This window comes from Ictalurus punctatus, chromosome 10 (assembly GCF_001660625.3).
Source record: "Ictalurus punctatus breed USDA103 chromosome 10, Coco_2.0, whole genome shotgun sequence".
In the NCBI taxonomy this organism is placed as follows: domain Eukaryota; kingdom Metazoa; phylum Chordata; class Actinopteri; order Siluriformes; family Ictaluridae; genus Ictalurus; species Ictalurus punctatus.
Window position 1 is genome coordinate 17,318,283 of NC_030425.2, and position 25,941 is coordinate 17,344,223.

At 38.8% G+C, this 25,941-nt stretch overlaps 2 protein-coding genes across 2 annotated transcripts in view; both read right to left on the reverse strand.

Moving 5' to 3' along the window:
* Positions 1-2,123, reverse strand: part of arhgef18b (rho/rac guanine nucleotide exchange factor (GEF) 18b) — a 75,021-nt gene extending 72,898 nt beyond the window's left edge. Inside the window, exon 1 of the mRNA XM_017478385.2 lies at positions 1,975-2,123. The gene's annotated coding sequence lies outside the window, so the exon portion shown is untranslated. The remainder of the gene's footprint in view (positions 1-1,974) is intronic.
* A 2,659-nt stretch (positions 2,124-4,782) lies between these two features.
* The window catches only part of insrb (insulin receptor b), an 85,603-nt gene continuing 64,444 nt past the window's right edge, over positions 4,783-25,941 (reverse strand). The window contains exons 5-21 of the mRNA XM_017478320.3: positions 24,549-24,693; positions 23,102-23,316; positions 22,337-22,463; positions 21,954-22,198; positions 21,146-21,313; positions 20,814-21,012; positions 19,427-19,695; positions 18,705-18,853; positions 17,823-17,979; positions 17,565-17,658; positions 17,387-17,454; positions 16,810-17,039; positions 14,964-15,074; positions 14,072-14,231; positions 13,788-13,917; positions 13,383-13,517; positions 4,783-12,678 (exon numbers count right to left, since the gene is read on the reverse strand). Coding sequence (XP_017333809.1) covers positions 12,342-12,678; positions 13,383-13,517; positions 13,788-13,917; positions 14,072-14,231; positions 14,964-15,074; positions 16,810-17,039; positions 17,387-17,454; positions 17,565-17,658; positions 17,823-17,979; positions 18,705-18,853; positions 19,427-19,695; positions 20,814-21,012; positions 21,146-21,313; positions 21,954-22,198; positions 22,337-22,463; positions 23,102-23,316; positions 24,549-24,693 — 2,939 coding nt within the window. The 3' untranslated portion in view covers positions 4,783-12,341. The remainder of the gene's footprint in view (positions 12,679-13,382; positions 13,518-13,787; positions 13,918-14,071; positions 14,232-14,963; positions 15,075-16,809; positions 17,040-17,386; positions 17,455-17,564; positions 17,659-17,822; positions 17,980-18,704; positions 18,854-19,426; positions 19,696-20,813; positions 21,013-21,145; positions 21,314-21,953; positions 22,199-22,336; positions 22,464-23,101; positions 23,317-24,548; positions 24,694-25,941) is intronic.

Sequence of the window (25,941 nt, forward strand, 5' to 3'; positions counted from 1 at the left end):
TAATAAAGTACGATTACACCGGTGCTTTTCACTCCTTCCTACATGTTTGTGTTAGAGTAAACTTGCTCAGATCGATTAAACGGGAGCGTATCTATGTTTTCAGGGTCCTATGTCCGGTTGATATGGCACGTAATGAACACATGATGATTTAAAGCTGGATTCAGCATAGGTAAGAGCCGAACATACAGTAGGACCCTGAGAACGTAGGAATGTCCCATTATTAAATGATACTATCTGTAACTAAAACAGACATAACCTTGCAGTGCATTTTGAGTAAATATATGGATCATTAGGCATTAAAAGTAGCACTATGTGAAAATAAAATATTAAATTATTATCAATTTGCCAATTGTGTTCTAGCGGTCATTGCAATCATGTGACATTTAGTAGCTAGCTAATAACCTGCTTGCTAATCGACTAATTATCGGTTCATATAAGATGACACTGGGAAGATCAACAAACATATGACTTTTGGCTTCGTGTTAGCAATAATGTACCAAGTCATTATCAGTTAAGCACTAGTCACATATTCAGAAGCTCAGGAGACAGATGCAGATACTGATCTACACCACAGAAATGGAAACCAAAAGAGAAATCAGACTAGGGCACCAGTGTCGATAAACAACAAACGGAAGGAGCTGCGTGTGGGAAAGCACTTACATTAAAAAAAAAACAACAAAACAAAACAAAAAAAAGCCTGCGTGGAGATTCTGTTCATTCACAACACTGCTCACTTCCCTAACTCCGCTTGACAAGAAAAGTGAAGTAATAACGACTGTCCAGAAAAAAAGCCTATGTGTATGTTACGTAAGTTATATAAGTAAAATAAAACACATCAGGGCTGCTGTTATTGGAAAATGATCAACTTCATGGTGATGAAAATAACATCACCGCATTGTTTCCAATAACAGCACCAATAACCAAAGTGTTTATTCCTCTCTCACCATAGCAGTTACCCTACAATTACATTCTTAAAATTTTATTAAAGAACGACACACTTTTTATCCATTTATAGTTACATTATATGTTGTGGAACATCCAAGACACATATTAGTTCCTGTTCTCCCTTGCGTTATAGCAGCTATAAACAGTCACTCCTTCACCAGCCTCTCTTTCTCTCTCTCTTGAATTTAATAGGACAAAAAATGCAGAACAAAAACAAGAAACTAAAAAGCATAGACTCCTCTGTCCTGAAGCTGTCAGAACACCTAAAGGTACAGCTTTACCTCTGACTGGCACGCGGCTGGCACTGGAGACTCCTTCCTTTTAAGAACTTTAAGAAAAATATTCCCCATATCAACGATTTAAAAAAAAAAAAAAAAAAGATAATGTTGCATGACCACAATACAAGTCCCTGTGAATGAACGGTTACTATAGAAACAATAAGTTAATAGAACTGGCACGTTAATATAAAAACCTTCGTACCGCCTACCGCATATTGTACATAAACCACAAGATATTTTAATCTTCAATAGTTTCAATTTCTCACGTTGCACTTGTTTTAAACGTACGAAGCCGAGTCAGTTATCTTCGCAGTAAATTGCTTTCACTCGAACAATGAAACTTGTTTGGATTTCAGCTGCTATTTTAGCAGCTTTAGGAACAAACAAACTATACTACACACACTTTAATTCACACGAGTATGTTTGAGACACTATATAGTAAAAATATCTGGATTGGTTTAGCACCACTAGGAAGCTGCACGAATTACACGGAAAGATTCTTTTATTATCGTAGCTAATAATCACATTTCCCACACATATTTTAGGAACAGTGTGCATACTGTACTGTGTGCACACACTGAACATACAATTCATCCCTTAATGTTTATACTCATTCTTGTTTGTTTTGGGTTTGTTTTTTTTCACAGCGTCATCATGAGCAGCAGCCTTATAAATGAAAATAATATCCTGTTTTGTATAGTGATGGTACATGATGTACAGAGCTCATAACTAAGCAAAAAATAACACTCACCTCTTTAAAGTAGGTTCAAGGGGAGAAAAACAACCTTTTAAAAATAATGAATGAAAATAAAAATAGTCCCTCGGCCGGTACGAGTAAATACGTCGTGTCTGTTACACACACTGTGAAGAATGAAGGTTTTAACCCAGAAGTCTCTCCCCGACTTCCTTCTTTTATGAGCTCAAAAAACAGAGAAACTCCTCCCTTAGTCATTTTACACACACACACACACACACACACACACACACACACACACACACACAACTGTAATCTCATCTGAAGTGGCAAAGTGCCAAAAAGATGCTGATATACATCAGTGTCTTAAAAACCAGCTTCAATTAATCAATTTAATTTCAATTGTAGATACATGTGTGTGTGTGTGTGTGTGTGTGTGTGTGTGTGTGTGTGAACAGACAAGTGAGATCTGACTGCCGAATGATGTGTTACATCAACTGTAAGTATGCAGTTTACAGCTGCCGCACGGCAAAAAGGAAGTGAGCGGCTTTGCACAAGCTTCTCGTTTCCATCTGACTGCACTACACACCAACCCATCTTACATCCTAACCAAATTTGAAGCAGAATTTTACTAGACCATCCTAGACATAAAGTGTCCCTAACATTGATCCTTGCAGATATTTTTGTACCGGTCTGTTAGTGTTATGGACACCAATATGATCATATATCTAGAAAACAAAATACACAAATAAGATATTCTCATTTGAATTGTATCGTTAATTCATCTAATTAAATGTTCAGTACTCCATAAATGTCCTGCTTTTCCAGCGATAGTCAAGTACAATCAATGTACACCACAGTGCTGTTAAATTCTGGATTCTGATTGGTCAGGAGGTGTTGATGAATTTTCTAGAACAGCCGCCCTGACAGTAGTGCAGCTGCAAATCACAGGTTTATATTAACGCGCTTGTTCTAATACGTTACCGTTTCTATAGTAACAACTCATTCGGGACTCCCGTGCGGTGCAACAGAAAAGAAGTCCTGTTGTCTGGAAATCGCAATCTTGAATCCCGACAATGCCGCTGCCATCCATGGCCAGGAATCCATCCATCCATTTTCTGTACTGCTTATCCTACACAGGGCTGCAGGGAGCCCAGAGCCTATCCCAGGGGACTTGGGGCATGAGGCAGGGGGACACCCTGGACGAAGTGCCAACCCATCGCAGCCCACAATCACACACACATTCACACACTACAGACAAGTTGGAAATGCCAATCAGTGTTAAATACACCTTTGGACTGGTGAAGGAAACCGGAGTACCCGGAGAAAACCCCCGAAGCACACGGAGAATATGCAGGAAGTAATAGCTCTTTCACTACAACTTGTACAGAGGACATGGCACATAAATATACGTCCTCTCACATTCAACTGTTTTTTTTTCCCAGCAAAATTCTTAACGTGTAAATATTTGTAGAACATAAAAACATTCAACAACTGAGATATAAACTGAACAAGTTTCACAGATATTTGACAAGCAGAAATGGAATAAGAGTCCCTGAACAAAGTGGGGGTCAATATTAAAAGTAACAGTCAGTATCTCTGGCCTCCAGCTGCTTTAAGTACTACAGAGCATCTCATCCTCATGGACTGCACCAGATTGGTCAGTTCTTGCAGTGAGATGTTTCTCCACTCTTCCACCAAGGCATTTGCAAGTTCTCCATCACGTCTGGAGGGACACACGGTTACATGTCATTTTCCACTGCAGGGACGATCAGCTGTCCTTCCTGTAGCACTGTCTCAGGCGTCTTACATTACAGACATTGCAGTTTACTGCTCTGAACACATCTGCAGTTCTCATGCCTCCCTGCAGCAGGTCTATGGCATGTTCATGCAGCTGAGCAGGAACCCTAGACATCTTTCTTCTGGTGTTTTTCAGAGTCAGTAGAAAGGTCTCTTTAGTGTCCTAACTTATTGTAACTGTGACCGTAATCGCCTACCGCCTGTAAACTGTCCGTGTCTTAAGGACTGTTCCACAGCTGCATGTGCAATGATAATTTATGGTTCATTGAACAAGCGTGAAAAACATCGTTTAAAGCCTTTCCAATAAGGATCTGTAAAGCTTATTTGGCTTTTTTACAAAATTGTCTTTAAAATAGTCTCCTGAAAAAGGGCCTTTTTTTTTTTTTGCAGAGTATATAATTTTTTTTAAACAGTAGTTGAAATAGCGATGTTTTCTGTAAGGAGATGTTTATACAACATCTGATGGAGTCTCCAGTGTCAGCACTTTGTTCGAGGAGTTTATACATCGTGGCGTCTTGGTAACATGACTGTGGTGGGTTTTTTCTCCACTTCAAGAAAGAATAAAAAGAGAGGCTGGTGACGGAACGACTGTTTATAGCTGCTATGACATAAGAGAAGAGAAGCTAACTATTTTTGTGGACATTCCACAACATTAAATGGAACTATAAATGCATTTAAAATGTGTTAATAAATGAAAAATTGTAGTAGTTGGCAGATTATGGGGGTAAAAGAGGAATAACACTTCAGGTTGATTTTGGAGAAGCATCTTCAGGGTGCGAACAGTAACTCCACACTGTTGTTGATTATTTTACTGTAACATTGTGACACAATGTTTTATTCTTTATATATCCAATATTACGTCCAAAAGGCATTTCCATTTGTAGGTGCGTGTTTTTATTTTACCAAAGCAAGGATTTGAGAGTGGCGCTAGCCGTAATAGCTCCAGACCTGGCTTTGGATCTAGATTAGATTTCATCGGTTGTTTGGAAAAGAAAAGATCTTCGCATTTGTTCCAGTATAGTGGACAACAGGAAATACAGCAAAACAGTGCCTGTAGCAAAGGCATTTTTTTCTCCAATAAGTTTTTTTTTAATTCATAATCTTTTATATAAACAGTTAATTGTTGAATAATTTACACACAGCAAAATTTATTTTCATATCATTCAACATAACATTTTTCTGTACATATAACTGCTTGGCTCTCCTTGAGGAAGAAAAAACAACAACAACAACAACAACAACGTAATAAAGCGGGACTTTCAGCTAATCATGGCACATTTTGATCCAATACAGTTGCTTTTTTTTTTTGTCATGGAGCTTATGATTGTGATTTTATATACACACATAAACACACAGGAGTGTGTAAGTAAATGTGAGGTTGATGGCACGACTGAGGATTCGTGTTGTGGTTGTGTGTGGGTCAATACATCACGGGTTTATCAGTATGACGAGGAAATGATGGGAAAATGGAGAACAACGCTGCTGATGAAAAGATGATGGTGAGACACGGCGAGGTCAAAAGAGGTTTAGAGTCCAGAAAATTACGATTTTTAAAAAACAAATTCATATCGTGATTTAAAAATATGTATTAAGAGATCAAGGATTTCTGCTTAAAGGTTAGCCTCTTTATTTTTTCCTGGAGCTTGGAGTCTAAATGAGCTGACAAGTAATGAAAATCTCACCCAAAATGTTTTCAATTGATACAAGCCCAGATTTTATATCATATACTCGTTTCCTCTATAATCTCATTTATACCTAAATCTTCTAAAACAGGAGCAACAGTAGTGGGTGCTATGACAACATTAATATCACGAGCCTTTATCGACAGTAGTTTTAGAACACTAAGCATTTTAATTGTTGCTTAAAGTAATAAATTGCTAATTCTGCATTCATTCTGTTCACTTTTTTCCCCTGGGTTATCGTTTCATATTGCTTCCGTTTCAGTGTCATTTTTTAAAATGAATTTAGTTGTTAAATAAAAGTTGTAAAAATTGTTTGGAGCACTGCGGTACTGATATGCTGGCAACCGTTAGCAAACATAGCCATCATGATAGAGAATATTTATCAGGACCGTGTTAAAAATATGCAATTTTCTGCATTTAGACCATTCATTTTAATGTGGAACTGAAATCATATATGCTACTTTACAGCTTTTTTGGTACAGGTCCAGCTTTAAACTTTAGTGGGCGGGGCCTATGGGGTGAAGCAATACTAAATCATGCTAAAAACAACACATGGATGTTCCAGTGCTTCTGCTACATGAAGTTTAGTTCAGGTTTATAGTCCACACTAAATATTCTGGGTGAAAGTTACTACTTGGTAGCTACATCAGCCTCTTAAACTAAAGCAGTGAATTTCAATCAGTTACACATTTTTAAGTTTTCGTCATTAACCATTGCTTTTTTGGTTAAGCTTGTTAAAAATGTTTAGGTCAAATGTGACCTTAAAGAACCTCCATCAATCTTGATCAGTTTTCACACCTCACCACAGAGAGAATTTCATATCGTACAAAGCACAGAAACATACATCCGAACACACATACAAACGTGAGACCTGTGATATAAAATGCTGATCGCGACGAGTTCGTGGATGGCAAACGGGCGGCTGTACATGAAAGTGAGAAACGTCCAGACTGCGGTAACCAAAAGGATGTCCCGCTTTTCCCATTTTTTTTCCTCTAAAAAAAAGACTATATACACACACTGTTAATGCAAATTTCATTTCATAATGTACAAGAATAGCAAAAAAGTTTACAGTCAGAAAAGTAGTTTGAATTTTTGCCCCTCCCAGTTTTTGGCTAAAAAAATAGAAATGAACATCTCTAATAATGTAATACTTTTTTCTTCTTCTTTTTTTTTTTTTCTTTTTTCTTTTTTTAGAACAATAAAATACATACAATGCCTTGTCTTCAGCCTGTCACTCTGCCAGCTTGCTTTCTTTAAAAATAAAATAAAAATAATAAAATCTTAACATTAAGTGCTGCGTGTTTGTGGGGAACCTGCTGCTATCTACAGTATGACTTATTTTTCATCATGTCTTCTATAAATAGGTACAATTACTACATAGCTTGGCTTCTGCACTAGGACCGGTGATGAATCGGGGACCGAGTGAAAGCTGATGGTAAAATGATAACTCGCTTTGCTGTGTTAAAGCAAAAAAGCCACAGCAATTCCAAGCAGAGACAAGTTCAGCTTTAAAAACAAAATGCAAGGAAAATAAACTAAAAAGAAAAAAAGAGAAAGAAAACATGAATATCATTCACATATACCCATACAGTAATATTGAGCCAAGCAGAAGTAGTTTCGGGGGGGGGGGGGGGGGGATAAGAAGGGGAGAAAAAAAAACCCCTAACAAATAAAACAAAAACGTTTAAGCCATTAAAAGTTCGCCGTTATCTCAGACTATGCATTTAAAAACTCCACTGATGTGGGTTAATACTCCGGGAAGTGTCCCAAACAAGGCTCTTCTCTCTGTCTGAGAGGAACACTCCAAGTCCAGGGGAGTCTGATGGCTGGGTTTGGTTTGAAGTCTGTGCAAGGCACTGTGGGTAAGGGCCTTTAGGTTACACGACGCGCCACATATGCTCTTCATTTTCGTCACTAGAAACCGCCAGAAAAAAAATCTAAAGAGCGCGACGAATTTCTAGCATGATCAAGAGGCTGAGGGAGCGAGCTGAGCCTCCCATGCTCGAGCCTTCCTGAGAATTCATCTTAAGCCAAGATTTGTTTAAAGAAAAATTAAACATGAAAACCACATTTTTGGCACACAGGATTGTCCTAAGAGCTAACCCATGCACAAGGGGAGGTGTGTAGCATCCATCTCCCCCAAACCCATGAACAACGCTAGCAATATCTCTCCATTTTCACAGTAAGGAAAAATACACTTATGAAACAACAGACAAATAAACATTTAACAAGAAAACACATTCAGTTCACACAAGAAAGGGAACCATTTTCATGACACGACAAGGGGATTTCGTATTGTGTCCAAACAAGACAAATGATCTCATTGACACGAGCAGAACAAACCAAGAGCATAATAAGCTTATGCTGGATTTCTTTGTGTGTGTCCCCATGACACTTTTCTTTTATCACTCACCTCCACAGTTTTATTAAATAGTTTTTATTTTATAAAGTTTGATGTGTGAATAAAATGACTGGTATTGTTTGAGGTTGTTACACTGAATGTAAATTCTCCTTATTGAACAAAATGAAAGGAAAACTCCAGCTTTTTTGCAACATAATCTCCATATATCATGTGTGTGATTACCAAACAGGAATTTCCTAAACATTTCCATTCATTGAGAAAAGAACAGAAACCTACTTTACTCCAAATCCACTTGTGGGTTATATGTATATGTGTGTGTATATATATATATATATATATATATATATATATATATATATATATATATATATATATATATATATATATATATATATATATATATATGTTAGAATGTTACAGACGTGGTACTCGGGGAGTTATATTTGTCTCCAATGTGACAGTAATAAAATAAAAAGTACTTCTGGTAACTTTACACTTTCAGGTTTATGCTCCCCCCCTCTGTAAAAGTAGTCCCATGGTTGAAAGGAATGATTTAAGGGCTTCCTTTTCAAACAACTTTGACTGAACATGTACTATCTGAATATGTTTTACAAAAATACGGTTTGCGAAAATGTATCAGCACCTACCCTTGAATGATCCTACGCTCACGCTAAGACGTGACAAAGCAGCGCAACACGCGGCCACGATTTCAGCAACAAGTGAGATCTGAATTGAGACTCGATTCTTTGTAAGTTGGGCATGATGCTGTAAAGTGAGAAATCACTTGGCTCGAATGATTCCTCCGACCGATCGTATGGCACGGGTGGTCCGTTGTTTATTCAGTTCCTCTCTCACAACTTTAGCTCCTACATGCGATTAGTTCCCATTTTCCCTGATTAAAAATGATCACCGTGGATTCATCTAATCCTGTCATACAGTCCCACATTAAACATGTATAGAGACATTACCAAGAAAATATGTAATCAAGAAGGAAGTAGCAGAGATTGTTGGTGTCCCTGCTGAGTGTGCGTAACTAGTGCAGTTAGCCTTCGTTACTAACCTAGACTTCCATTATGAGTGAGTTTGGAGTAAAGTCATTTTCTGTTCTTTATTCAGTGCAGAAAAACATATTGAAATGATTATCAGTGGTAACCACAGACACACTACAGACTAACTTCAAAAGGGGGCGCTCAATCTAAAGTGTACTCTCTTCTAGAGACCCTGTCGAACAATAACAAGTTATTTTAAATACCGAACGTAAACAAATCACAGAATGATTTAAGATGAACTTTGACGTATCCTGGTGGGGATATAAGTTTTTTACATTTCAATTAGGTCCCGTTTCAGTGGCTTTATCTATGCAATATATTGTGATGTGATCAGTTCAAACAATCTTTTCCCCCTGAAAAAAACAAAAAACAAACAAAAACACAAACAAAAACAAACCCCAAACTGATAAATTAATCTTACTAACAAAAGTTAGGAACTCTAGTTGTGGACTATCATCGAACTTCACCTTTAATGTCGTTAGCTGAATAATAGGCATTGTAGAGAGAGAGAGAGAGAAAAACATCCTCCGCTTGACTATATTCTGTAAATCACTGAGGTAGATTGTGTCCAAACTATTAAAAATAGAATCATTTCTCAACCTAGCATTACTAAACCGAGTCTGACTGTTCAGCCATAATACCTGCGTCGCTATTTTTCTGAACCAAGATGTACCCTGGGTTAGATATAATAAAAATAAATATGTCAAACATCAGATATGTCATCTTGTTTAAGAAAATTCCACACACCTTCATGATAATAATCTCTAGAAAGAGGTGAAGAATTTCTATGATTTGTTACGAACATATTACATTATGTTAGAAGGTTAGAAATATCAGAAAATACCAGAAAATCTGCATTCTTAACGCCTCGGCTAAGCTTAGCGTTTTGTGAAAGTTAATGGAAGCCAATGACAATGCTAACTTCAGGGTTTAATGCTTTGCTAGCGTCTGTTAGCCACATTAGCAATCCTGGAAGTTAGTATTTCATGAGTACCAAATGTAATGCTAATTCTGACTTTGGGTTTTATGGTCTGCTCACTTCCCTTATCGTTTCTACTAGACAGAAAGGCGTTCATTTCAAACAATAATGCTACCTGGCTTTAATGCTTCGCTAGCATCGGTTTGTTAACATTCTAAAAAATGTACAAGTTGATGATGATCAACAGTAATGTTAATTCTGACTACAGAGTGTGGTACTCTGCTAATTGTTATGGTAGTATTTAACAAAGCGAACATCTGGAGTTTAATACTCCACTAGTTTCTCTTAGCGTATTTTAGCATTTCTGCAGGTTACAAGTTCAGTAATTCTTACATCAGTGTATAATACTCTGCGAATCTGTTAGCCACATTAGTCACATTTGTGGAAGTTAGAAGGGCACAAAAGCCAAAAGTCAATCTAACTTCTGGATACTCTACTAGTTTCTCTTAGCCATGTTAGCATTTATGGAATTTACAGAACAAACAGTAATGTTCAATCACAGTTTTATATCCTGTTGGGTTCCATTTATCATGTACTATGTTAGCCATTCCTTTACACGCATCAATCCTGCATCACCTACTTAACCAGCACAAATAAAGACACGTCCACCAACACAAACTATAGAAACGCATTTCGAAAATCTTATGAACATAGCTTTACAACATCCGGTGACGTAAAAGAAAAAGCAGTCTTTTCTCATGCATCTAGTCTCTGAACAAAGTTTGGGTTAAACTTTGTTTGATATTCCCTGTCAGCTGGAACATGGTGAGGTGACATCACTTCTTCTAATGTCCTCCATACGTCCTTTATTTCTGCACAAGAAGGACAAACCAAAACATCCTCAACGTTTTTTCCCCACCACACACTATGTGACATCTTGGTTAAATGGAGAAATCTGGGAAGCCCACTGGAATGTCTTGATGTCTGCTGAATGATTTAATCAAACCTCATGCTTTAATATCCAGCCTCATGACCACCACACAGTCCTCAGAGAACGGTACCACACCGCCTAGCCTTATTATTACTATTTAGTACCTATGTTTGACACCTAAACATGAAAAGAATTTTGTCTGAGGTAATAAGTTGACGTATGGATAAAGTGAAGATAATACACAATGATGTAACATGTGTTGATACTATTGTGTGGGCGTGGCTGTTGTCACAGTGGCTAGTAGCTCAGCTGCTAAATGTTTCGCTAGTTAGCAATGCTTTCTAAAGCATTATGTACCTCGGGTGGCGGACTATTGAGCGATTTTGGATGTAGTGCTCTTACAATTCTACCATCTTGTTGCAGTTTTTTTTTTTTTTTTTTTTTTTTTTTTTTTAGAATATTCAACACAACATTGTCTCTTTCAGACTTTTTGTAAGTCTATTTAAAACCCTGAAGTTACTTTCTGCCATAAACAGAATATTAAGCTAAACCCTAAAACACAGCGTGATTAAAATAAACCAATAACACAAACAGATATTGGTGAAAAGCGGGTTACATTTTTTTACAATCTGAGGTCTCACTGTCTATCATGCTCTAATTAGCGCCCCCTACAGTTTATGTTACTAATTACAGGTATTTTCCTGTGTGAGTGTTGAGTAGTGTGAGATTCTGTTGACTGGGTGAGTGACTGTTTTAAATAAAAAGACTCATTCTTGAAAAATATGATATCTGTTGAAGACATAAAAAAAAACCGAACTATGTACAAAATTTTCAATGTTGCCTCTATTTATATATATATATATATATATATATATATATATATATATATATATATATATATAAAAATAAAATATTGACATTCCATCAATATTCTATATATCGTATATATTATATATTTATACCCATTAGATATCAAAGCAGCAGCTTTTTGGTCAGTCTTGAGGAAACGCCCCTGTCCAATCCTTAACTGTTTTAAATATCCTTCAGTCATAAAAAAAAAAGGATACGAGCAAAAACTAAGAAAGAGGAGGAAGAAAAAGCCAATAAATTAAAAACGCATTCACCAAACACCAGAGTGGATCGGCGAAAAGGATCAAGGATCCTCCAGAAGTAAAATCCTCCTTAGCGCAAAGACGATGTTTGTTCTTAGAATAGTCCGTGTCATCCCTCGTTCATAAGTCCTCCGATACAGTCTTTAAAGTCATTGATCCGAGGAAATGGATATTCTTTTTGTTTTGTAGGCCACTCAATAAAGGCCACGATCTGAAAATCAGAAAATTATTTAAAAAAGAAAACAAAAAGCAAGATAAAATAAGTGGGAAAAGAGGTTTAGCTGAAGCAGCTTTCTGGTTTTCAGAGGTTCATATTCACAGTTTTTTTTTTTTTATTTCTCCATCGACCAGGAAACTTGGCAAAATGAAAGGCGACGTAAGCGAATTGCGTGAATGAATCTGGAGAAAAGATGTTTTGCAACCACGTCGCCACAGCAGGAAGAAGTCCAAAAAAAGAAAAAAAAAGACCTGAGATCTGTTTTTAAGGGCCTCTGAAAAAATATTACAATTAAAAACTAAGAAAAACAAACAGGTAAAGAAAAACTGAGCAGCACGATGAGGAAACGTTATGAAGGGCTGGAGCGAGGCAGCGCGAGGATTCGGCCATTTTTCTTGCCCCCGTTCATGTGCGTGTAGGGCACGTGCTCGTCGTAGGGGCCACTGTCTCGGCTGAAGCTCCCTTCCTCCCTCTGGTTGTATGACGATGGGTCCAGCGGGATGCTCTCCATGTTCTCAAAGTCCATGTCGAACTCCTCGGTTTCAGGAGGTTTGTTCTCCTCGCTATAGAAGAATGAGAGCTCCTGGAACGACGGATGGAGGTCATCCTTCAGCATCTCAATGATCTCAATGAAGGTGGGTCGCATCTTCGGGTTGTACTGCCAGCACATCTGCATCAGGTTGTGCCTGAGAGAGATTGATCATGCATAAAATCACACACCAAAAATCTCTTGGACAGTATTTATTGGTGTTTGATGGGAGGAGCCTGAATCAGTGTTTGCTAGGAGGAGCTTGGATCAGTGTTTGCTAGTGTTTGATGGGAGGAGCTTGGATCAGTGTTTGTTGGAATTTGATGGGAGGAGCATGGATCAGTGTTTGTTGGAATTTGATGGGAGGAGCATGGATCAGTGTTTGTTGGAATTTGATGGGAGGAGCTTGGATCAGTGTTTGTTGGAATTTGATGGGAGGAGCATGGATTAGTGTTTGTTGGAATTTGATGGGAGGAGCTTGGATTAGTGTTTGATGGGAGGAGCTTGGATCAGTGTTTGTTGGAATTTGATGGGAGGAGCTTGGATCAGTGTTTGTTAGTGTTTGATGGGAGGAGCTTGGATCAGTGTTTGATGGGAGGAGCTTGGATCAGTGTTTGATGGGAGGAGCTTGGATCAGTGTTTGATGGGAGGAGCTTGGATCAGTGTTTGATGGGAGGAGCTTGGATCAGTGTTTGATGGGAGGAGCTTGGATTAGTGTTTGATGGGAGGAGCGTGGATGAGTGTTTGATGGGAGGAGCTTGGATCAGTGTTTGATGGGACAAGCTTGGATCAGTGTTTGTTGGTGTTTGAAGGAGGAACCTGGATCTGTGTTTGTGGGTTTTTGTTTTTTTTTTAACCTACATCCTCTCAGCACAGTTCTCCGGCCGATCCAGATATCCTCCATCCATGACGAATTTGAGCACCTGCTCATTGGAGAGGCCCTGATACGGCTGCTCAGCTAACGTACTGATCTCCCATAGGACCACGCCAAATGACCTGCATAAAACACGTGTGCATACACACACACACACACACACACACAGGAGTATAAAATACATAATTTCTTATTATTTGTTTTTAACCTGGGTTTCAATGTCTTGGCAGTGGTACAGCAGGCGGTCTATATGTGTGTGTGTGTGTATGTGTGTGTGTGTGTGTGTGTATATATATATATATATATATATATATATATATATATATATATATATATATATATATATATATATATTTATGGATGATGTTTGTAACCCCTTAGACAACACGCACCAGCAGTCTGAGTGAGCAGTGAACACTCCGTCCTTCAGGGATTCAGGAGCCATCCATCTGACAGGCAGCAGGCCTTTCCCTCCTTTACGATAATAATCCGTCTCGTAAATGTCCCGGGTCATTCCGAAATCTGCAGAACATAGCAGGCCAGGTTAAGGGATGTTTACTATAATGCTAGCTTTTGAGGTAGCATGTTTACGATAATGCTAGTTGGAGTCAGCCTGTTTAATATTACACTAGTTTCCAAGTTAGGCTGTTTATGCTAACGACTTTCTCTGCTGTACCTCCTATCTTCACAGTGAGGTCCTCAGCCACCATGCAGTTGCGAGCGGCGAGGTCTCTGTGCACAAACTTCTTTGCGTTGAGGTAGGCCATGCCGTCTGCGATCTCTGCAGCCATCTGGATCATGTCGCTGAGCGTGGGAGGACAACGGCCGGGATTATTCTACACACGGGAACAACACACACTCAGAGATGCACACAAATTTCCGAAGAGTAAAGAACATGAATCACACTCGGTGAGAGTTCTTTATCATTATTTGGGACAATGATGAATAGATAACGCATCCCAGTCACAATGAATGAGAATGTGTGTGTGTGTATACATATTAGTGGCTGTGCATGTGTAAGTATGTGTTTCTTTTTATTTCTATTTGTATATGTGTGTTTGCACATGCACGCGTGTGTCTATTTCCTTGTGTGTATGTACATATGTGCATGTTTGTGTGTGCATGTACACTACTGATCAAAAGTTTGGAGACACTTGACTGAAATGATTCTCATGATCTGAAAAATCTTTTAATCTGAAGGTGTATATTTAAATGATTGAAATCGGCGTCGTAGACAAAATATAATTGTGCCGACATATTCATTTCTTTCATTAGAAAACTAACATATTATTTACAAAAAAGTATATTTTTTTTAAACAGACGACTTGGAGCAAAATTTTCCGAAAAAGCAGTCAATAAGTGCTCAGTGTAGGTGGGAACTCCTTTAATACTGTTTAAAATCATCTCAGGGAGATTCCTCAAGAAATCGGTTGAGCAAAGGCCAAGAATACATTTCTGGAAATTCTAGGCGAAAAGGGCGTCTACTTTGAAGATGCTAAAATACTAAATTATTTTGTATTTTTTAGGAGCATGCTTGTTTCTGTTTGTAAGTGCATGTGTGAGCGTACCTCAGCATCAGGTCTGAGGCAGCGCAGGTAACTCTTCAAATCTCCGTGTGTCATCAGTTCCATCACCACCAACGTTGGCTGTCCTTTTGATACAACACCCAGCAGTCGCACCTACACACACACACACACACACACACACACACAGTGTAAATAATTCCTTATTACATCTAGCAATTAATTTTTTTTTAACGTAGACACACCCTAAACACATATTTAGACTTTCTCTTCAATATAAAAGCCCCATCCTTAAATGAGACATGATGAAGTAAGCTTTAATTATACATTTTCAAAAAAAAAAAAAAAAAAAAAAAAAAAAAAAGAAAACGCTTAGCAACTCAGCCATGTCTTGTGTAAGCGGTGTTTATGGGAGAGCTACAGCGCAGTCTAGTGGCAGCCAACTGTAAAACATCTCAGGCTGCAGGTTGGTAATTCCTGTTCATCATAATGCTTTTGTTATTAAACTGCCTGACATCACGCTCTATATCAGTTGGTTTAATCTCTGTATTTATGTGCTATAGGGAAAAAAAAAACAGATGAAAATATGAGGTGCATAAAAATATTATCTCAATCACGTACAAATCTTTACAGATTTTTAAAACCTTAACAGGAGAAGACACAATAAGGTATTTTAAGTCGGTGGACAAGATAGCAAAATAAATAAATAAATAAATAAATAAATAAATAAATATATTTGGATGTGTGCCAAAATAACAGTGACTACGTTTACATTGACAGCAACTATTGACCTGAATAAGTCAATATTGTGATTAAGGTGTTTACATGAGTTGCTTTTAGAATACTCCTTTCCTGTTCCTGTTTTACATGGATCGATTAACAGCACACGTCATTACGTCCCCATGCCACGCCGTCCGACGTCCCTCCAGAATTTCACGTATCAACATAAGTTGGTCTTCGTTATGGGACCGTATACAGATTTGAGGTGTTCCATTTTTAATTTTACGAAAGCTTCGAGTGCGGTTAATTATTAGTCATGCTATACGTGCAAAGAGACGACTGCTGGAAGCCGTGCACTGCGTCCGAAACCACGTACTTACCTACTATATAGCAGGTAAGTACCTGGTTTGGGACGCAGCCGTGCTCTCTTGTTTGCTGTCAAACGGTTGATCACTGCCGTGTGTGTACGTGTCCTGTCGCAAAATGCGGTGAAAACTCTCACACGATGTTAATAGTGTGATTAAGGTGTGTACATGTCTGTAATGCACGTCGATAATGCGACTAAGACAGGAATACTCCACATGTCTTAATTCAATTTGTGTTTACTTTGAGTATGACTTTAGTCGGATTAAGGTCATCAATAATCGCTGTTTACATGGTAGTGTCTTAATCAGAGTATCGTCTTAAGCGGGATAACATCAGATTATTGCTGTCCATGTAAATGCACTGAGTGACAAATTTGAAGGCAGCGTGAGGAAAAAAATCTGCTGTGACATTATTTAATAATAAGCGGCTCCAACATTCTTTTACAGAGCAAGGAGTGCGTAGGCCAGCACAATGTTATTCGTTGCTTTAGCTCATAAAGTAGAAAAGCAAAGGTTTTCAGGCATTGCTCATATCACCATAGCAACAGATCAAAAATTGTAAATGCTACAGCTCTATTGGCACTGTAAATATTGGCACCACTGCTACAGGTCATACTGTATATTAATACTTCGTAAAATATTTGACAACATTTTTTCATTTAACAAGTAAAAATAACAATATAAATATATTTCGACCTACATATTTTATAATACTTGAACAAATATTTAACAAGATTTTTATGTAGTGACTGGGAAGAACCTAGATAACGAATCAGTAATCTGAGTATTAATTATGTCACACTCACCACATGGTGGCAGCTGAACGCCTTCATGACCGAGGCTTCGTTGAGGAATTCGATCCTCTCGCGCAGACTCGCAGATTCGTTAACAGTTTTGACGGCCACTCGAGTCTCCGATTCTCCTTTGACGATATCTTTAGCGATGCCCTCGTACACCATGCCGAAGGAGCCCTGACCAAGCTCGCGCAGGAGTGTGATCTTCTCACGTGCCACCTCCCAGTCATCAGGAATGTACACTGCACGAGACACACACACACACACAGTAAACATCACAGGTACTGACCTCTTTTGTTGAACCACTTAACAAGTTACAGCCAAAATGCAGAGTATAAATTAAAAAGAACAGAAATAAAAAAGAAATAACTAATATGTGTGTGTGTGTATATATATATATATATATATATATATAAAAATGAGAATTTTTTCCTACTATTTTATCAGTATGACATCGTACTCATTTCAATCCTGCTACACTAGCTGCTTAAAAAGAGCTACAGATGATTTTCCCACCTTTCAGTTTCTCACTGATTGATCCTGACAGTTCTATATAAATTCTATAAGATTAATAGCTATTGGCTCTCACCATCGTTTGCACTGATGTACTCTGGGTTTGAGGAGGCGATTAAGGGGCCCGTGGGTCCTTCAGTTTGCCTGCAGCAACACAGAGTGTTTACATGATCAGTGTTTAAACTTGAGCGCGTGAAGAAATCAGAGGTGTGTGTGTGTGTGTGGGGGTGTGTGTGTGTGTGTGAGGTATGTACTTCTTCCTAAGTACAAAACAGACAGCGCTTCCAACAAAGATTGAGATGATGAGTAGAATCACCGGGCCAATGATGATCTTCACATTCATGTAGTCTGAAAGGGACAGGACAGTTTAGAGACCCTCCGAATTCACATGACTGATATGAATATATTCACAATAATAATAATCCATGTAATAATCTGTGGTGTTATTTATTGGCAGCGTGTGAAACTGCTGAATAAAGGAAATCCCAGACAGAATGCACATGAAATCTTACTGTCTGGCACGTAGAAGTGAACTGGCTCGGTCCACGATCCGTTTCCCTTCAGCGAAGTGGCTCGGATTCGCACGCTGTAATTCCCAGGATGTGAAACTCTCAGTTTACAACCTCCGTTCTTCTCATAACTGATCCTCGATACACAGTGATGCAGCTCCTGGGGGAGAGAGAGAGAGAGAGAGAGAGAGAGAGAGAGAGAGAGAGAGAAACAGAGAGGGATAGAGGGGGGAGAGAAAGCGACAAAGTGAGAGAAAGGAAGAGAAAGAAGCAGAGAGAGAGACAGACACACAGGGAATGAGAGAGAATGAGAGCGGGGGAGAGACAGAGAGAGAGAAAGAGAGAAGGAGAAGCAGAGAGAAAGCGAGAGAGAAAGAAGCAGAGAGAGAGACAGAAAGAAAGAGAGAGAGAAACAAAGAAAGAGAGAGAAGAAGAGAGAAAGAGATATATAACATTTAATAATGTTATAATAATGTGTATGCTGCGTATGTGCAAGCGCATGTATGTGTGTGTGTGCGCACATGTGTGTGCATGTATGTGTGCATATGTGCGTGTGCGCATGTGTGTGTATGTATGTGTGGGTATGTGTGTGTGCGCACGTGTGTGTGCATGTGCATGTGTGCGCGTGCATGTGTGCGTATGTATGTGTGTGCGCATATATGTGTGCGTGTGTGTGTGCATGTATATGTGCGTATGTATGTGTGTGCGCATATATGTGTGCGTGTGCATGTATGTGTGCGTATGTGTGTGTGTGTGCATGTATGTGCGCGTATGTGTGAGTGCATGTATATGTGCGTATGTGTGTGTGTGCATGTGTGTGTGTGTGCATGTGTGTGTGTGTGTGTGTGTGTGAGAGTGTGCGCGCGCGTGAAGTACTGCACTGACCTCATTATCAGACAGCCGATGGTAGTTGACCTCATACAGGATGATCATGCCGTTTGGGGATTTGGGCTCTTGCCATTTGATGTACACAAACTCGGGTTCTTCAGGGAGGATCTCAGGAAGCACACGGCCCAAAATGTTGTCCGCTTTGTCTACAAAGACAGCAAAGAGAAGCCTGATGTTCAAGACATCATACAATAGAGGTGTCACGCGCACGGCCTGTGGACCGGGACCAGTCCGATATCTAGTTTTCTGGCTCACCAAATGTAAATGAAAATGTAATCTCTAAATTAAAATGGTCTTGTGGATGTAACTGAATTGAAATATTACAAAGAGCTAGTCTTTGGTATTCCATTTCCAAAGTAAAGCAATAACCTCTGACCTATTTTATACAGTCATAAAATCATTTACTGTGATGATGTGATGAAAAGATGATGATGATGATGTACTTCTTCATTAACAAGCGAAACATTTGTTGCTGTAAACATATCTCTTGTTGTACAGTGAATATGGTGAATAATTATGCAATTATAACCTTTCCAGTTTTTTACTTGTAAATAATTTTGCAAATTATATATATTTTTTTGGATTAGGGTTAAACAGCTAGCTAACAAGACAGTAGTAAGTTATCACATCTAATCTGATATGACGAACACAATATTATTACATGTAGACTTTGGAAATGCTCTATATGACGGTTATGATGATGGAGGTGGTGATGTTACCCTCAGGCATGGTGCGGGCAGAGACGAAGGTAGCGACGCTGCAGTAATCCAGGTCCTCTGGGTGGTTACACGCCTGGATCTCAATCTGGTAGCTGGTGAAGTGATGCAGGTTCGAGATGACTATCGATTCTTTACCGACAACCTTCAACACCAACTTCTCCTCTGGCGTTGGAGTAGGGGAGGAGCCGTTGGCCAGATGAGGAGGTGGGGTCAGGATGGAAGTGAGAGTAGAGTTAGCCACTCCCACTGAGCGGCGACGACGGTGCGATCTAAAGATGGACGCAGAGAGAGAAAGTGATTTTTCTCCATGTCTTTCATAACAACTACAGTGCCGTGATAAACCTGTGCGTGTCAGTCCCAGTGAAAGAGGTGTGGCCTCTGTGCGTGTGTCAGTCGCAGTGGAAGAGGAATGGCCTCTGTGTGTGTGTCAGTCCCACTTAAAGAGGCATGGCCTCTGTGCGTGTGTCAGTCCCAGTGGAAGAGGCGTGGTCTCTGTGTGTATCTCAGTCCCAGTGAAAGAGGCGTGGCCTCTGTGTGTGTGTCAGTCCCGCTGAAAGGTGTGGCCTTTGTGTGTGTGTGTGTGTGTGTGTGTGTGTGTGTGTGTGTGTGTGTGAATCCCAGTGAAAGTGTCTTGGCATCCTTCAACAAATAACTTGTGAATAAGTGTCTATTTATTTTGTCTAACACTGAGGGATGATTTTGGTCGGTCTGATTCAAGTTGATCAATCTGATGATTCAGGTCGGTCTGATTCGAGTTGATCAATCTGATGATTCAGGTCGGTCTGATTCGAGTTGATCAATCTGATGATTCAGGTCGGTCTGATTCGAGTTGATCAATCTGACGATTCAGGTCGGTCTGATTCGAGTTGATCAATCTGACGATTCAGGTCGGTCTGATTCGAGTTGATCAATCTGACGATTCAGGTCGGTCTGATTCGAGTTGATCAATCTGACGATTCAGGTCGGTCTGATTCGAGTTGATCAATCTGACGATTCAGGTCGGTCTGATTCGAGTTGATCAATCTGACGATTCAGGTCGGTCCGATTCGAGTTGATCAATCTGACGATTCAGGTCGGTCTGATTCGAGTTGATCAATCTGACGATTCAGGTCGGTCCGATTCGAGTTGATCAATCTGACGATTCAGGTCGGTCTGATTCGAGTTGATCAATCTGACGATTCAGGTCGGTCCGATTCGAGTTGATCAATCTGACGATTCAGGTCGGTCTGATTCGAGTTGATCAATCTGACGATTCAGGTCGGTCTGATTCGAGTTGATCAATCTGACGATTCAGGTCGGTCTGATTCGAGTTGATCAATCTGACGATTCAGGTCGGTCTGATTCGAGTTGATCAATCTTGACCCTTGTCATTAGTTTGAGTTCTTACTTGGGTTCGAAGACCTCGTTGTGGATGTAGTTCTCGAAGGTCTTGCGGAACTCGCGCTCCTCAGCTTCCTTTTTCAGCTGTGTCTCGGTTTTGGGGCAGCTGCAACACTTCATGTTCTGATTCTGATCCTCGGTCTGATTCCACTTCAGACTGACTTCTGGGCTGGGGTTTGTGGGGGCACGCGACGGCAGCTTCATTCCTGCAGAGGAAAAACAACCAGAACAACTCTTCAACGCTGCTATGACACCATGAACTAGACAAAAGGCAGTCCAGTAATGTGCAGCTCTGACAATATTTTACACCCTCTCAGAAAGACAAAGGGAGGCTCAGACCTTTCTGGCAGTAGTCATACTTGTAGAGCTCGCTGTCCTCCCCTTGTTTCTGGTAGGACACGCGGTAGTGTGTTATGTTCCCGTTAGGCTCCGTGGGAGGTTTCCACTTCAGAATGATCGAAGACGAAGTGTTAGAGATGGAGATGGGGTCCAGAGGCACAGAGGGTCCTGAAACACGACCACACACGCACACACTTTCTCCATTACTTAATTCTCTTTTTTCATTTTTTAAAAGAAAAAGGAAAAACACATTCTCCTTTTTAAACAAAAAAAAAAGAAAACCTAAACTTTAAAAATTTTTTATTATTATTATTATTATTAAAATAAAACATGGCATGAATCGAGTGCAGTCCTTTTTTTTTTTAATGTTTTTTTACTTATGTTTTAACCTTTACTAACTTCGGTCTCATCCTCATTATAATTGAGAAAAAAAAAAACAGCTAAATTGTTTTATCTTCCTCAAATTTAAAAAAAAAAATATAAATGTAGTTTTCAATTAAAAATAAAAATGGCAGGATTTGCCTTCAGTCCCTCAAAAATGAAAATATATTACTTACATTTATTATTTTATATTAACTTAGTATTAATGACAAGATTAGACATCAGTATTTTCCATCTTAATTTCAATTAAAAAATAATAAATTACAGAATTAATTCTTAAATAAACACTTAAAGGAGAACAACCTGAAAACGTTCATTTGAGCGGAGAACTTTCATTTTTGTTAATCATGTTATTCTTGTTTTAATTACAATTTTTCATGAGCATTATTAGAAACTAATTGAAAAGTGAATTTAAAAGGGCACTGACGGCTGGCGTTGGTGCGGACATAGATGATTTTGCTCTTGGCTCCTTGGACCTGCTGATCGTCCGAGACAGACAGCTGCGTTTTCACCATGATGGCATACTGTGTCCATGGCTTCAGCTGTGTCAGGAGACAGCCAGGGTCGCGCTTCACTTCTGACGTCCTCTCCGGCGGCTCCACGTCCGTGATCACCCAACTGTTAGAACCACAAGCATCCTGTCCATCGTACTCAGTCACGTTCTGATATGGACTGGAGAGACAGAAAGGCACACAGAGAGAGACAGAGAGAGAGAGTGTGTGTTGGGTTGCTCAGTTCTGTTCTAATAAACATTTATACACACACTGGGTGCTGTAGTATGTTATGTGTGAACCCTGGTATGACACTCACGCTTCTTTATAAAGCACCATGAAGCCCAGCAGGTCTCTGAAGTCACGAGGCCAAAATGGCTCCCACGTGATCAATATATGTTTAGCCATTGTGCGAATGATGGTAAAATTCAGAAGCTGGTTTTCACCTGAGAGACAAAATCAGTGGTGAGAAAGGTGGAGTCACATCACAGTCAGATGTAAAGGTCCACTTTTATCTGTCTATTTATCTCTCTCTCTATCGCACAATCGAAAAATTCATAATAGGGAAAAAAAAATGCATCAGCATTTTTATTTTCTGTAAATCTCTAAAAATTGTGACTGACTGTGTAAGGAACAATATAGTAAATAAGCAACTAATAAATATTGTTGTTTAGTATATATAAAATTGTAAGGTAAATAATGTGCATTTAAAAAAGTTTAATAAAGCGCATACCAAATAAATTACATACAAAACAAGCAATATATAATACACTATAATACACACTAAAAATAATAAATGTTTAGTTGAAAAAGGGAATTTGCCTCATTAAAATAAAATATTAATAATCCTATAAAAAGCAATTAAATAACTATTAAGCAAGTTAATATCTTTCATGTGAACATAATCTCAAGGTTTATAGTTTGTTTCTTAACGAAAAGTAATAGCAGGGTATGGATTAAGTGCTTGGTGATCGACACTGATTTCAGAGACCACTTTTGAGTTAAGTGCATGTAAACATCACTGCTTCATGATGCTCGCTGGGTCTCAGGGGTTATGTTAAACATGGTAAAGATGCGAGCATACAGGAGGCCTGATCCCCGTTGGTGCGAGGTCCGATATCGTTCTTGACTTGTCGTGCTTTGGTCCCCGTCACTTCCTCCATCTTGTGGATCTCAGACAGGCAGAGTTTGGGGTTGTAGTGGAAGAACACGCGGCCATGCTGGATGGTCAGGTTGTGTTTGGACCAGTCCCAGAGCTGACGTAAGTTCTGATTATCCAGTGCGTAAAACGAGTAGTTCCTGTAAAAACAACACCACCACAAATCTAAATTATTGCTAAATGCCAAATTATATAATTATTCAAATACGTATTTGATTACAAAAACATAAAAGCCTCTAACAAATACTAATATAAAATTTGTATTAATAAAAAAAATTGCTAAAATTTAAAAAAAAAAGAGCACATCTTATTGTTGAGTAAATATTAGGACTAATTCTCTGATTTTAATCGATCGTCAATATAAGGAAACTATTGAAATCCCCGAATCGATTCTAAATGCTTTAGTTGAAAAGATGTGAATATTATCTGTAGTTCGTCTCTCGTCCTGAAGATGTCGCCATCGTTCATGTTTTGAATTTTGAAAACGGTTTTATTTCTTAAACGTGTTTCAAGTTGTTCATGAATTTCCCTGTTGCACATTTACAGTGTTTTTATTTAAAAAAAATTTTTTTTTTTTTTTTTTTTTACAGTAATGTGCATTGTGCAGTTTGTGCTTACCTTGTGTGCACTGTATGCACATATTTATGATTTCTTGTTACAAGGTAATTAAAACAATTGTGTGGGCCCTATTGTTAATGCAAATGTGTGTTTCAGTAATACAGCTAAGTAGGAGTGTTTCAGTTATCAGCATTTATATTAAAATATGGATTCGATGTCTGTAAAACTAACATTTTAAATGAAAGATTGATAACTAACCGATATCGAATAGAATCGAAACCATATAAATAAGAATCGAATCGCTAAATTGGTCGCAATACCCAGCCCTAGGAAATATGGTAAACCCACAACTTTTATTTTGGAAACCATTTTTTTTTTTACGCCATCCTTATTTATGGCTGTTTCTGTGGTAAACAGTTCATCAGACCAGAAGGTGTGCAAAAACCCAAAAGCGTTCCTGGCTTCCCTATACATGTTCATTATGCCTCTAGGGTTGCTAGCTACAAAGATATACTGATTAATTTTATATAACAACAGCAACTAGTAACTGTAAATGTAACTATAAATGGATAAAAAGTATGACCTGTTCTTAAATAAATACGTATTGTAATTGGTGGAAAACTGATGTGGTATAAGAGGAATAGAACACTTTTAAACATGTTGTTACGGGGAAATAATCAACTTCGTACCAGGTTGCATCACACAACCCTGTCAGAGAGAATATTTTCATCACTGTCATGTTTCTTATATTTCTTCTAAATGGTCTGGAAAAGGAAGCTCATGAGCAAGTGTGCTGATGTCAGTGAGGCCTTACCCGCTTTCCAGAGCCTCTCCGCGGATGAGGCGGAGTTTCCGGAGGAAGGACAGCGAGACAAGAGCGTAAGCCCTGCGGATGGTCAGGTTGCCGGTGATCTCTTCCAGCTGACCCAGGTTGGCCTCCAGTTCTGCCGCTATGTTATCTGAGAAACAGAGGAACCACTTCAATACTCTTAATTCCACATTTATTCTTGACTGTTTAAGCACAAATTTCACTTCCTTGTACAGCCACATGGAAGAAACTGCATTCTTATTTTTTAGTTTTTATAATAGTTAATACAAAGAAATATGTTTTATTCTTGGTTGCATTAGAGTCAAAATTTCTCAGTCGTGTGCTAGTTGCCTTGAGTGGGCACTCAGGTTCCACCATATTGACACTTTGTCTGTTAATCTAGCTACAGCAAAATGTTGAAATACTCAAAGTTTTTATTAGTAACCTAATTAACATTGTTTGTAGAATTTTGAGGAAAATAATGAACTTAATCCATTTTGGAATAAGGCTGTAACATTATAAAATGTGGGAAAAGTGAAGCGCCGTGAATAATTTACGGATGCACCGTGAAATAATTAGAAAAAATTAACCATTATTTTTATCCTTTCGGTCAAATTGTACACTGCACACATCAAAGCCAGCTTTAACTTGTCAATGTTGGCAAGTGGCCATGGTATAAGCGAGATAGTCCACAGCCAGGTGTACATTACACGGGTGGTTCTTTTCCTCCACGTTGTGCGTTAAAATCGTGTAATGTACACCTGGCTGTTTATTATCACTTACATAACACACACAACAACAAAAAATAAGTCTACTCAGTCGTTTCCACTAATTATTATTTACAGACCCCCAGGGCCATATTCTGAATTTCTTCATCGAATTGCAGATTTCGTCACAAACCTGGTTGTTTCTGTAGACAAAGCAGTACTTGTCGGAGACTTTAATATTCATTTTATTAATCAGGACATAATAGGACCGACTCGTTATTGTGGTCAGACTACTGATTTATTTAACATTCGGATTAACTCTAGAAAATACAGGCTGCGTTTGAAATCACGTACTGTGACAGTACCGACTGTATTGGACCCCTGCTGCGTGGCCGTTGATACAGTACGTACTGATCAACAGAAATGTGTAGCATGAATGCAATCTGGACGTACTACATCCGCCATGTGCCCTACGATTTAAAAAGAGCCAAAACGCTGCCTTGCACTGTTTTTGATTCTGACAGCTCTTCCGTGCCATCCCCGATGCCTCATAGGATAGCGCAGTGTCCAGTGCTTCCATTCTGCAGAATCTCAGCAGAAGCAGTAGGTCATCCGGGTATTTCTCTCCTACTGTTTTATGCATACTGAGAATTCTAACATACTACTCCTTTGGCGTACTGCTTTTCTTCTAC